Source organism: Mya arenaria, chromosome 4 (assembly GCF_026914265.1).
Source record: "Mya arenaria isolate MELC-2E11 chromosome 4, ASM2691426v1".
Lineage (NCBI taxonomy): Eukaryota > Metazoa > Mollusca > Bivalvia > Myida > Myidae > Mya > Mya arenaria.
In genome coordinates, this window is record NC_069125.1 from 70,340,843 (window position 1) to 70,354,934 (window position 14,092).

At 35.6% G+C, this 14,092-nt stretch overlaps 1 protein-coding gene across 1 annotated transcript in view; it reads left to right on the forward strand.

Moving 5' to 3' along the window:
- Window positions 1-11,056, forward strand: part of LOC128230554 (neural-cadherin-like) — a 33,019-nt gene extending 21,963 nt beyond the window's left edge. Inside the window, exons 23-36 of the mRNA XM_052942941.1 lie at window positions 86-197; window positions 547-725; window positions 1,335-1,594; window positions 1,813-2,102; window positions 2,286-2,634; window positions 2,813-3,037; window positions 3,153-3,345; window positions 3,518-3,699; window positions 6,780-7,071; window positions 7,349-7,538; window positions 7,678-7,804; window positions 8,044-8,203; window positions 8,506-8,634; window positions 9,058-11,056. Of these exons, the coding sequence (XP_052798901.1) occupies window positions 86-197; window positions 547-725; window positions 1,335-1,594; window positions 1,813-2,102; window positions 2,286-2,634; window positions 2,813-3,037; window positions 3,153-3,345; window positions 3,518-3,699; window positions 6,780-7,071; window positions 7,349-7,538; window positions 7,678-7,804; window positions 8,044-8,203; window positions 8,506-8,634; window positions 9,058-9,416 (3,047 nt within the window). The 3' untranslated portion in view covers window positions 9,417-11,056. The remainder of the gene's footprint in view (window positions 1-85; window positions 198-546; window positions 726-1,334; window positions 1,595-1,812; window positions 2,103-2,285; window positions 2,635-2,812; window positions 3,038-3,152; window positions 3,346-3,517; window positions 3,700-6,779; window positions 7,072-7,348; window positions 7,539-7,677; window positions 7,805-8,043; window positions 8,204-8,505; window positions 8,635-9,057) is intronic.
- Window positions 11,057-14,092: the final 3,036 nt, after the last annotated feature.

Here is a 14,092-nt window from a genome sequence, read left to right on the forward strand (position 1 = left end):
ATTCTCTTTGACATGCATTTAATGATACCAGTTCATTCTGTTGAAAAATATCAGTCATTTACAAAGCTGAGTTACTTTATTGCAGGTTTGTTCGGAAACATTGTGATTGGAACTGTGGATGACTTTGATCTAGATGACAATGATAACGATAAAGTCTTCAGTCTTCAAAATGAAGCTGTTTCTGGAAAATTTGTTATGTAAGTGGAACCTGATATCAATTACAATAGACTTAAGTTAAGATTATAGAAAACAATTACAAGAATTTAAATCACATTTTGCTTTTAATATTTATCTTAACATTTGTTAAAAACATAATTTTGTATTCAATCATGCAATAGGAACTGTTGTAGTATGTTTTTGAACTTTGTTAAACTTAATGTTTATTTCTTATTAATCTTTAAAGACTGAATCAACTGTACTTCAAAATTGTAAGAACCTCTGAATGTGAGATTGACGATTTGCAAAAGAAATTGACTCATGAAGTAAAACTATTTTCAACCTTTTTGTGTTTCCTGAAATGAATTTAAAGATATTTCTTTTTCATAGGATTGACCCCACGACAGGTGACATAACCCTCAAGCCTAAGGTTCCAGAAATGAGTTTCTCCATAAAGGTTAGCGTTCAGGATCAGACAACTCGCCCTGCAACCACTACCAATGTCCGCATCACCGTTGTGTATGTCACTGAGGATGCTGTCTTTAACTCCGGATCTATCAGAATCAATGGTAAGATGATATAGTGTGTCGCCCGTTAGCCACTATGTAAATAATGTTTGCAATTGAACTAAGCAGAGGGTACTTGTTAATCAGTTAAGAATATCACTTTCTCAATGCCACATTGCAATGAAAAAACAATTTGTCCTGCCCCAAAAACAGGTTTTATCAGAATGCTTTTTGGCACTTCAAAGATATTGGATTGCAACTGTACTGTTCATGTAAGCATAATTGACACTGTTTAATTGGTATGTTGATGTTAAGCCAATGCAAACTGTACATGTATGGATGGATGCCTTGGAGAGGTATGATTCTGCATCTTTAGTAGTTAGTTCATGGTGATATGTCAAAGTATATATGCAAAATAGCTGATGACTGCAGTCGGTTCCTTGTGGGTAGTCAATTAACAGGCTATAGAATATGCACCTGATTTGAAATTCACATGTTTGATTAAGTAAAACATAAAGCCATAATTTTATAATACATCATTTGAAAACAGTAGTCATTTACAACACAAATGACAATTTATGGAGCAGTAGTTAGATTTATCATTAAGAGCAAAGTTATTTGTTATTTTTGTTTATTACTGTTTTCTGATGATGAGTATTTATTTTTGTACAGGAGTAAGCCCATCTGATTTCCTGCACCAGCCGTTTCTGCCAGGTTCAACTACAAACTACCGTGACAGCATGTACATAAAGTTCCGCAAACTGCTGGCAGTGAAGCTGTACGGGTCAAGCAGTGGAACAGACGTGGAGAAGGTACAGATTGTCAGTGTGATGGGCAATAGCTCGCACACAGATGTACGGTTCTCAGCCCATGGCTCACCATGGTACCAGAGCAGCAGGATGGACGGCATTGTCACGGCAAATAAACAAGAAGTATGTGATAATGCAAAAACCAAACAATAATTATAAATAATATAAATAAATTATATATTATTTAAATTTAGAAGAACAGAAAAATTTAGAAGAACAGAAACATGCATAAATGTATCACTTTTGTAAGGAATGTCATCAGTAAAGTGTCATATTAAGTACATAGTCTTAAAACATTGTTTAAATTTCCTTCATTAATTTGCTATTTTTTATTTTTTCAGTTCCAAGATACATTGACAAACGAGGACTTAACAAACACTGGCGAAATTGACATGGTTCCTATAGACATGTGCCGCTTTGAGACATGCGAGGGAGGCTGTTTTAACAAACTTGTTGTCAATGACAACCCGGTTCTGGTGAAGTCTGGAGGAATGTCATATGTTGGTGTTGACACAGATGTGCAAGGCAGATGTGGATGCAGGTCTAAAGACTTTAGTGGGGGTGTAGAATGTACACTAGGATACTGTTATCATGGTGGAACTTGCCTCAAGGACAGCTGGGGAAAAGTCGGGTAAAACTTTTGCATGGATAATTCTTCCCTCTTTAGCTAGAACTGTCATGAATAGTGATATTCATGTGCTGAGGAAAAAACAATCATTGGTAATCTCTTCATAGTGTTTTATGAGAATTCATGTCGATTTTTTGTGAATGAAATCTTATGGTACACCACATCAACATAAACCATTCATTTCAGTTGCACATGTCCCGAAGGGTTTGAAGGACCAAGATGTCAGAAGTTACGTCAGAGCTTTAATGGCACAGGATATGCCCTGTATCGACAGCTTGAACAGTGTGAGGAATCCAGGACCAGCATCCAGATACTCACATCCAAGGCAACACAGCTTATTTTGTACAATGGTCCTATAGCTGACCTAGAGCCCATCGACCCAACAGACTTTATCCTGTTGGAGCTGGTGGACGGCTTCCCGAAGCTGCGTATCAACCATGGTACTGGGGAAGTCGCCCTCAATCTCACCGGCAGTAGTAAGAAACGACTCAATGACAACACCTGGCACACAATTGACATTCACAGGAACAAAAAGGTGAGCTTTCCTTTCAGAACAAAATAAAGTTTAATGATCGCCTTTCAATGAAAATTGGTTTGAACTTAAACACATATAAGTAAAGTAGAATTGTGTGTACATCTTGTTACTTTAATAACGTTGAGTTGAATATATCTCAAAATGAAATGTGGTACCAACAATCCTATCATTTTTCCAGTATGTGCGGATGGTAGTGGATCACTGTGTTGACAGCACCATGGTCAACGGTGTGGAGGATCGGTCAGGCTGTGAAGCGTCTGGGTACACGCGCGGAGAGAACATTTACGTTAACGTTGTGCAGGTCTTGCAGCTCGGAGGGCGCATGACCCAGCCCTCATACCCAGCTAACGTCATCACAGAAAAGTTCAACGGTTGTATGAGGAACCTTATCCATAATGCTGAGGTGAGACACATGCTCAGAATAAGATAGATAAGGATACATTCACATTTTAACAAAATACATTTTACCAAGGTATAATATATGATTTTCTCAATACCGGACATACCTTTTTTACCAGATATATGACCTGAGCACAGGGGGTCAGTTCATCGGATCACAGGATGGTTGTCCAAGGGAGGATGAAGCATGCGGCACTGCGGGATGTGGCGAGGGTCAATGTCAAGTGACCGGGGTTGTCGGGGGTCAACTCAAGGGCACCTGCATCTGTAACCAGGGTTGGAGGAAATCCACTTCAGACTTATGTGATACAAGTATGCCTTTCTTTGATTCAGTTAGAAAAGTTGTAAAATAAGTAAGAAATGAATTCTTATACCAGTAGTTATTGATTTCATTGTATATATATTTCATATTCTGCATGTTCAGATTCAGAACAAAAAAGGCATTTAACAGACAATGAAATATTCATGTTTCTTGTATTGCTAGTGGTGTCTGAGTGCTCTCTGATGACTGAAAGCTTCATGGACTGGAAATTGAAGAACACATTTAAGGCAGCCTTGAACTCAAAGGAGATGACGATCAGCTTCCACATCCGCACAAGAGACACAGACGGACTCGTCTACTCGGTGTCAGACGAGACTACCAGCTCAAAGTTCATTAAGTTTATGGTGTGTACATTGTTTACATGTATAATTATGATATACTCCTATTATTATTGTGCCCCTACTAAAAGAGGGGTTTGGGCATATAGTTTTGCCCTTGTCACATCTTTAGCCAGAGTGATTAATCTTGACAGAGTGATAAGCATGTGAAGTTATGCACCTGGTGTTTAGTGTGTGACTGCAAAGCCATTGCCTTTGTAAAAAAATAGCCTGAAGACCATGCAATCTTGTGTCACCCATATCTCCAAAAGTGAATAAACCAGAGTAACTTCACACTGAACATAATTGTTGAGCAGCTCGTGACAGTGTGCAGCAGGAAATGTTTGACTGCACCCAGTAAGTGGAGAGTTGTGACCCTTGACTATGTGAAAGTATGGCATAGAGAGTATGCAATCATGGGGATATCTCCAAAGGTATGAGAGCCAGAGACAGTCAGTAAAGACTGAAGGCTTGAGATCGTAACCTTTTAGACATAACTCCTTTTTGTGTCGCCTGAAAAGACGACATATAGGGGTTACTTTTGTTGGCGGCGGCGGCATCCGCGTCCCATTTTCGCTTGTCCGGGGTATATCTCCTAAACTATTAGTGGTATCAACTTGAAACTTCATATGTACATAGATCTAATTGAGGGCAAGTGCAGTGCACAAGAACTGTTACTCTTGCTTCCATATTTTTAGAGTTTTGCCCTTTGTTATTTTTCATGCTTAAAGTTTTGTCCGGGGCATATCTTGTAGAATATAAGAGTTATCAACTTGAAACTTCATATGTAGATAGATCTCATGGAGGGCAAGTGCAGTGCACAATAACAGTAACTCTTGCTTTCTTAGTTTTAAAATTATTGCCCTTTGTTAATTTTCATGCTTAAAGTTTTGTCCGGGGCATATCTTGAAGAATATAAGAGGTATCAACTTGAAACTTCATAGCTAGACAGATCTCATTGAGGGCAAGTGCAGTGCACAATAACAGTAACTCTTGCTTTCTTAGTTTTAAAGTTATTGCCCTTTGTTAATTTTCATGCTTAAAGTTTTGTCCGGGGCATATCTTCAAGAATATAAGAGGTATCAACTTGAAACTTCATAGCTAGATAGATCTCATTGAGGGCAAGTGCAGTGCACAAGAACCGTTACTCTTGCTGCCATATTTTTAGAGTTATTGCACTTTGTTAATTTTCTTGCTTAGGTTTTGTACGTGGCATATCTCGTAAACTATAGGAGGTTTCAACCTGAAACTTATTCCGTAGGTATATCTGATTGAGGGTTCAAATGCCACCTATACTTGAAAGTTAAATGGCAACATCATTGTCTATAAATGAATAAAATGCCAATCTAACAGCTATAATGCCAACAGTAAATAATTCGTCAGGCGACACATCCGACTCGTTTAGCCTAAGCTTCGTTTCAATAAAAATATTGTCACATAGATTCTGCCCATAACTTTGCGGTAAAATCCAAGCACTCTTAAGGGGCATTGGGTTTACGACTGAGATATCTTATTGAAACTGGGCCCAGGGGTATAATGTGTGGCCTCCAAGAAAAAGGGTAGAGTTATGGCCCTTTATTTAGTTAAAAAATGCATTTAAAGGATGGAACCTTATGTAACCCTTATCAGGATACGTATGTGAGCCAGAATCATAAAACTAAAAAAACAGGAGGCTGAGAAGTTGAATCATATATCTTCACTAAGATGTAAGTCTGCTTGACTTTGTGATGTTGTGCAGCTGGGGTCAAGGTAAATTTTGCTAAAAAATAGGTTTCTTTCTCATATCTTTGCATTCAAATTAATTATAGGGTTAAAATATGGTATGCCGGTACTTCCTCTTCTTTTCAGCTCGACTATTTGACGAATAAGGGGGGCTATACTACTCGCCCCAGCGTCAGCGTCCGGTTGAAGTTTTAGGGCAAGTTGGGATATTCACTTATAAGTCCAATACCCTTTATTCAATTGACTTAATACTTCACACAGTTGTTCAGGGCCATCACATGATTAGGTTCGATAACTCCATATTTTCCTTTACACAGATTATGGCCCCTGATTGACTAAGGAACTAAGGTTAAAGTTTTAGGGCAGGTTGGGATATTTATTAATAACTTCTATACCCTTCGTTCAATTGACTTAATACTTCACACAGTTGTTCAGGACCATCACACAATGAGGTTACATAACTCCATATTATCCTTAATACAAGTTATGGCCCCTAATTAACTTAAGTTAAAGTTTTAGGGCAGGTTAAAGTTTTAGGGCAAGTTGGGATTTTCATTTAAAAGTCCAATACCATTTATTCAATTGACTTAATTCTTCACAAAGTTGTTCAGAGCCATCACATAATGAGGTTAGATAACTTCATATTATCTTTTATACAACTTATGGCCCTTGATTGACTATGGAACTTGGGTTAAAGTTTTATTGCAGGTTGGGATATTGTTTAATAACTTCTATACCCTTCATTCAATTGACCTAATACTTCACATAATTGTTTAGGACCATCACCCAATGAGGTTACATAACTCCATATTAACCTTATTACAAGTTATGGCCCCTGATTGACTTTTAGGGCAAGTTAAAGTTAAGGGCAAGTTGGAATTTTAATAAAAAAACTTTTGTACCATTCATTCAATGCAATTAATAAAATTAGAAATTATTTACGACCATCTTACAACAAGAAACATAACTCCATTTTAACCCTAAATACAGATTATGGCCCTAGATTTAAAAAAAATAAATATTTTAATTTCTTTTGAAAGGTATATTTGTATATACTTTACCACATTTTCATAATGGGAAATCAAGTTATTTGAATGACTTGCGTCATTGTTCTGGCGGGCTGGTGGGAGGGCAGCATCAAAGTCACCTTATGTATTGAATAATTTTAGTTAGGTTTGACATAAAGAGACCAAACTTGGTAATATTACATCGTTATTGTATTCACTTCTAAGTCAAAGCGGCGTAGTCGAGCGCGATGTCTTACGACAGCTCTTGTTTTGAATTCCTGTAACTTAATTGTATGTTGTTACTAACAAACTTTTTGAAAAATCAAGCAAGAATGACTTTCAAATTATCAAATTAATGTATCTATGTTTGTACTGCAGGTTGTAGGAGGGCGTCTGCAGGTGGTTTATAACCTTGGCGATGGGGAGGTCACTCTTAGGTTGTCTGAGGTTGAGGTAAACAATGGTCAGTACCACCTTGTCAAGCTCGAGCGGTACGGCAAGGAGTTTATGTTGAGGCTCGATGGAGGTGAGAGGCAATTCTACACAGAGACAATCGGCCCGACCAATGGCATGAAGGAGTTCAGAACACGGCAAGACCAGATCTACGCAGGAGCCACTGTGTCATACACCTCTGGGTCTCCAGTATTCACCAGTGATGACTTCTCAAGCTGTATGTACATACATTTCATGTATCTGTTTAGAACTTTATTAAGATATTACATTGCATGATTTCTAAATGGAAATACCAAGGTTTATGTTTAAACCGACTTGTTATATATATATAGACAATACACTTCAAGGCTAATGAACACATTGCTTTGGTTTTTTCTATCATTAAAAACTCTTGTTTCTATTATAATGCAATGTAAAACAGATTTAATGTTCTGTTGTGTTAAAATAAATTGTGCTTGCAATGAATGACAATTCAATATGTTTATTTTTTACAGCATGCATGAAGGACATTCGCTATGACAATGGCTGGTTTCCAGTAACGAATGAAGAGGAGGGTTTGAGCCCTGCAGCAGAGATAGTCTCCATAGTGAACACGGAGGCCAACTGTAGCCGTAATGACTGCCCAGTTGGCAAGTGTACCCCACCCCTCATCTGTGTACCCTTGTGGGAGGACTTTGCTTGCAGGTGGGTCAACAAGTTCTCAAGTTGGGATTAAACTCTTAATTGATCATTTTTATATGTAATTACAAGTTCAGATTCATTACATTTGATTGTGTTATAAAAGATATTTTTTTGAGAACCTTCTTTTTCTTTTTATGTTCAGCTGTCCAGAACATTACATAAAGAGTGGAGCAAACTGTGAAGAGATAGATTATTGTGCCGACAACCCTTGCTTTGGAGGAACCTGTACAAACAATGTACCCCCTGGTCTAAATGAAGAACCATACATGGTAAAAAGATATATTGTGTTACTTAACTAAGTCAAATCTCGGACATACTTTATAACTCAGAATTTTTTCTGCAGAAATGTATTAGCATGCAATATTTTGTCTTTTGTTTGTTATACATGTAATAGATACCTTAGTCAATTTGGTTCTAGCATTCCTTTATTTTTGATGTTCAAGGAACACACATTGTACACAAGATAATACAATATAAATATATACATGCCCTAAATTGTGTATTTCAGTGCACGTGTACGGGAGAATGGTACGGAAGCTTGTGTCAGTGTCATCCATCCTTGGAATCCGGGGGAGTCCAGTGTAATAAGGAGACAGAAGAAAAAGCAGTTGTCGGCATGGCCGGTGGCATCATTGCTGCCATCATTTTAGGCATCCTCTTTGCCATAGGTATGGCTTTCATATTAGCAGAGTTTTGTGCTAGTGGCTCCCAAAGATTGTTAAGCAAGGTTTATATGGTACCCTATTTTTGTGTTTTTAATCTACTATATGTTATCTAAGAAATTGGCATGATTTTAGTAAGAGGTGCAATATTATGTTACTGAAATAGAAAAGAAACATAGTTTTAAGCACATGCATAGAAACAGTGCTCAAATGCCTATAAAAAAATGCAAGTCACAGAAAATTTGTCTTCCCAAACTTTTGTTCCCTCAACCTACATATATCATCATATATCATCACTCCATGTGCAGTTGCTGTGATTCTTATCATCTACCTCCTCACTTGCCGAAAGAAGGGAGAAGAGAAGGGCGAGCCATTTGAAGACGATTTCGATGACGACATTCGGGAAAACATCATGTATTACGATGAGGAGGGTGCAGGTACTCCTAGACCCACATGATACTTCTGTCTCTTCTGTCTTAAATGAGAACTAATATTATAAGTTGCGGGGTTAGGAGTTCACCCGATATGGGATATACAGGGCAAAGGAAACCTGCGCCCCATATACCTACTTACCCCGTAACTTATGATATCACGTCGACAACCTGTTAACATGTTTAAATGTTTCATTTATTCAACAGAATCTGAAAATAGACGTCATTTTGGTATGATATAAATTTGGTGACCCAATATGGAAAAATATTTCAGAAAAGTTGGAAATTTTGATATACATGTATACATTGACTACCTTCTATGTTCAGCCAAATTGAGGGGAAAAACTTTTAAAGTTATGATATGGTGAGAATAATTTTCTCGCTAAAGTTAATCATAGCCATTTTTCACCATTTTTAATTCTTTTACAGGTGAAGAGGATCAGACACGTTATGACTTGAGTCGCTTGCGGAAGCCAGACACAGGAGACCATCCGGCAATCTGGCCTGATGTTCGGAAGGATTCAGTCAAGCCCCTGGGCAATGCTGATCGGCCAGACATTGGTGATTTTATTGGGGACCGTCTGAATAATGCTGATGATGATCCTAGTTCCCCACCATATGATGTGCCTCACAACTTTGATTATGAGGGTGGCAACAGTGATGCAGGCTCCCTCAGTTCTCTCAACACATCAAGTTCTGGAAGCCAGGACTATGACTATCTTAATGAGTGGGGACCAAAGTTTGCCCGTCTGGCTGACATGTACAATAACTATGATGATGCAGAATAATGATCAACATAGTTACTTTTATCCTGTTGAAATGTGATCTGAATAACATGCCTGTGTCAATATGTGTGAGCTTTAAATCGTGTGAACAAAGACTGTGAGTGAGAAGGGGTGTTTTTTTGCTAGCATTTTGGTACAGACTTTGAATCTGCAGTGCTCCTTTATAACACTAGCCTTTCTTTTGCAATTTATCTGTTTTGCAAAATTTAAATTCATTGTTTGAATGAATTGTTTTGTGTTTTGTTACAGTGAAATCTAATGTTTAACAGAATTTATGCAGCATTTGATAGTCATATAATATATTAACATTCCAGTTTTACATGTGATTTTTATACACCTTGTACTATTTTTTAAACACTTTATGACGATTTGAGAGGCCTTCTTTATTACAAGACACTGGATTTAATACTGATCATTCATTTTATGAGTACAAAAACCAGACTTGTACATTTTTCATGAATGACTATTGTACATTGTTTGAAAATTGTCTACGCAATTTTTAATCATCGTTTTATTGATCAATCTTATGCATTTTCAATGAACATTTGCATTCCATTATATTTGTAAATATCTCTCCCAATTCACTAATTCACATGTATGTAGATTGTTCCATATCATAACAACTGTGATGCATTTTTAAAGATTTTAAGCTCCCTATAATTAGTGTCAGACTGTGGAGTTATAATGAAGTGTATGGCTATTGAGGTATAGTGAAGTGTCCAACTATAAAAATATAATGAAGTGTCAGACTATTAATGTATAATGAAGTGTCTGACTATAGAAATATAATGAAGTGTCAGACTATCGATGTATAATGAAGTGGCAGACTAATGAGGTATAATGAAGTTTCCGACTATTGAGGTAAAATGAAGTGTCAGTCTTATCAAGGTATGATCTTTCTCATTATTTTTTTAATACAGATAGAGAACACCCATATTGTTAGAAACAGCATATTTTTGTGTATAAATGTAAATATCAATGATGCTTTTCACATAATGTAACAAGCCATTTTGGCTATAAACATGAGAAGAATGTTCAGTTAATTGTTGTTTTAATAGTGTCCTCCATTCATCCATTTTTTATTTTATTATTTTTATCAGTAGTACAAATATTGCTAAGCGCTGTTAGATAGAGATGTTTCTTTTCTTATATTTACATGTGTTATACTTCCACAATACTTTGTGAATAAATTGTGAATTAAATTCATTTAAAGGATTTTGTCTTACAAACAGAGCTTTTTGTGTTGAACTGTTTATAAAGCTACTGGGTGATTAATTTCTTTTACATCAATTATGTGGTCATTATTTCCACGCAAACACGCATGACCTTTTTGTTTTAACATACAGGATATGTGTCTGTGCTATTGATTGAGATCAAATAGCCAGAAAAGGGAATTATGTTTGCTTGAATATACAGAAATCCAAATGTATGTACTTGACTAAAAGATGATCATCATGTTTAATAATTAATAATATGTTGTACTTGGAACAATGCATTCCACTTATGGTAACTTCTTTATTTTACATTCATGGGACCTATTTCTGTTCCTTATATAATCATATTTCATTATGGAGTTGACCGAATATTTTGTGATTTTTTAACAGATTGTATATTTTGTCTTAAAATAAAATGATATACAGGTATGTATTTGTTTGTTTTTTTACAAATGTTTCAAGAGTCACATGCAGCAATACAAGTACAAGTAACTTGTGACATAAAGATCAATCTTCCCAGTTGTGTGCAGAAACAGGAACTGCCGTTATCCACTCAGCAAAGTAGTCATAACTGGAATATATGTGCAGTTCTTCAAGTACAGTTTTTGCTTTTATTATATCACATTAAAGGTGATTCTTAGCCTGTTACTCTGAGCTACCAAATTCACAATAATTTATTGTAAATGACATAGCGTTCTTTTATACTTAGATATTAGCCATGGAATGTTGCAAAATAGTCCTTTCTTTGTTAAAGTTCAAACAAAGTCGAATTAAAGTACTGTAATCTTTTATCGAACTAATTTTGACAATAAGATCACCTTAGTGACTTATCTTTTTATTTTTATCTCATATTCTTAAAAAGGTACAATAAATATTGGCTGGTGTAAATGCACCAGTCCTTTTTAATCAAATAGCTGTAAGTTTTTTGTCAAATAATTAACTCCGGATATGTGAGAGCGCAAATTTAAATGTGGTTATTAACATAATTTTTTCAACAATGGCGTAAAACTTGTTAAAAGGACAAGTTTATTTAAAATGCATGTAAATATTAATGGTTTCAACGCTAGATCACTTGACTCAGTCAATAGATTTAATCCTGAATGAAATGGAGAGCAAGTGACAACGGTTGATGTTTGTTTATACGCACGTAATCTTAATTTCTAAGGGCAACATTGCTTGTTTTTAGCGCCACTGACCAACATGAAGTTGTAAGTTACAAGTTCTAAGATGGAGGTGGATCTTGAACATGAGCCTGTTTTTAACAAAGCTGTCCACTTTCTTCTATTTTAAACCGAGAAATCAGGGCTTAATGAAGTAGTTTCATTCTGTTACTTGCAAACCATACATGTTATCACAAATCAAGGATTGCATTAATCATTCATGACTCAAATCGTATTTCCATTTAAGGTAGCACACCCCTAATGGGCACCATTTCAAACTATGATCAGTTTGATAATTTCTTAATGTGTATCATTTCCTGGATTCAAAAACAAAATTTAAAAGAAATTTACTGTCAAATAACAATATTATTTAAATTTGAATTACCCTACCCCCATTTCAGAATTGTCGATAGAAATGACATCACCCGAGAGACAAGAACAATCCTTTATTTCATTTATTTTTCAACATTTTGATAATAATTTGGTATCAGAGTAACAAGAAATATATTTGCTTTCAGAAATGATACATTATTGATCACATCATCAACATATATAATCATACTGTACTGAAATAGCCAATGGTATTTCAATTTTAACATACTTTTTTGACCGCGTAAAATTGGAACATCGATGTTTAATTACAAAAATAAAAAAATCTAGAAATACTCATGACCTGTTATTTATTAATAATAAATCTTTTGGGAACATTATGCCAAAAAATCAAAATGTTTTACCGTCTCATTTGAAAAAAATCAAGTTTGTTATTCCCAACCACCTATTTCAGCCGTGCTTGCAAGTTATAAAATCTTCACAGAAGCTAATATTTATGTGTAAAAATGTATTTAATTACTTTTTAATGAAAATAGAATATTAGCTTTTGTAAAAAAATGATAGCTAATGAAAACAGAGAAAAAAATATATTTGTGCTTCTGGTTGGATTCGAACCACTCCCTTGAAACCCTCAAAAGATTTGTAGTCATGTGCTTAACAACAAAGGCTAAAACATTAAAATTGAAGAGTTTCAAGTGGAGGTTTTCATTAGGGGTGTGCTAGCTTAATCTATTTTTTCATCACATCATGAAATCCATGTCAAATAAAATGTTATCTCTTAATTACATGTACATCAAAACCATACGATAAAATTTGAAAATTGGCATTACTGTCATGATATAAAAATAAATTAAATTTTGGGACTTTCCATGCCAGACGCCCACACATGGCAAATATGCTTTTAACGTTTTAAGTTATTATTGAACCGTATTTCACCTACATAATTTATTAGGGTTGGTAAGGGTCTACCTTTTCCGAAAATTGATTCATCTTGCGACTGATAAATATTTGTTTTCAAATATCGACATAAAACGTGCAGTGTTGCATGACTTTTTGCCCAGTATATATTAGTAAAAAGTCGATAAAAAGACATGGATATGATATATTGAAATGCTGACATGCTTTGTGGGGGTCATGAAATGGTTTGGTTTAGTAATACTAGCAATGATAATAATGAAGTAAATACCTTAAGAACTTTTCAAGTCATGCTCCGGACAAAAAAAAATAATAAGTATAAAAATAAACGCACCTGTGTTGTTGGTTATCAATTTAACTTAACAGTCCCGTACGAATTATAACGTAGTTCAAACGCAACTAAATCAATTGGCATATAGTGCTTTTACGGACGGAAAAGGCGACGGACGGACGTGTCGGGATGCACAAACTGATAGACACACGCACACAAAGTTTTTTTGGTCATAGAATGTATGCAAAATTTATATTAATTCTTATATTATGTTCATCATGGACATATAAGCTCTCTCTTTATATATATCATTGACATCATTAAGACTTAATACATTGCTATAAGTAATATACAAGGGGATAGATTTCACACTTGTCAACTGTTTCGACTCTTCAGAAAATAGTATTTTCACATTTAAAATTCTTTCGGACCTTTCGCCCCCAGTGGTAGAAGTGGCACCCAGCCATTTTGTATCATCAATGAGAACTATCAAAAACCTTCAGAAGTATTATGCCAAGGTTACTCCAAGATATCTTTTTCTCGTGTTCCTTATACTAAGTGGTGACGTGCACCCGCACCCTGGACCTATTGAACAGGACAAGTATGCTGATAACTCAAAATCCTCATATATGAAGAAAGGGAGACAACCTAGATTTCCTTGTTCAGTTTGTGGAAAAGGTGTAACTGCCCGTAGTCAAGCTGTCAACTGTGATTTTTGTGAAACACGTACACATATAAGATGCTCTGGTTATATTGGTGATTCTCACTACTCAACTATATACGTAATTG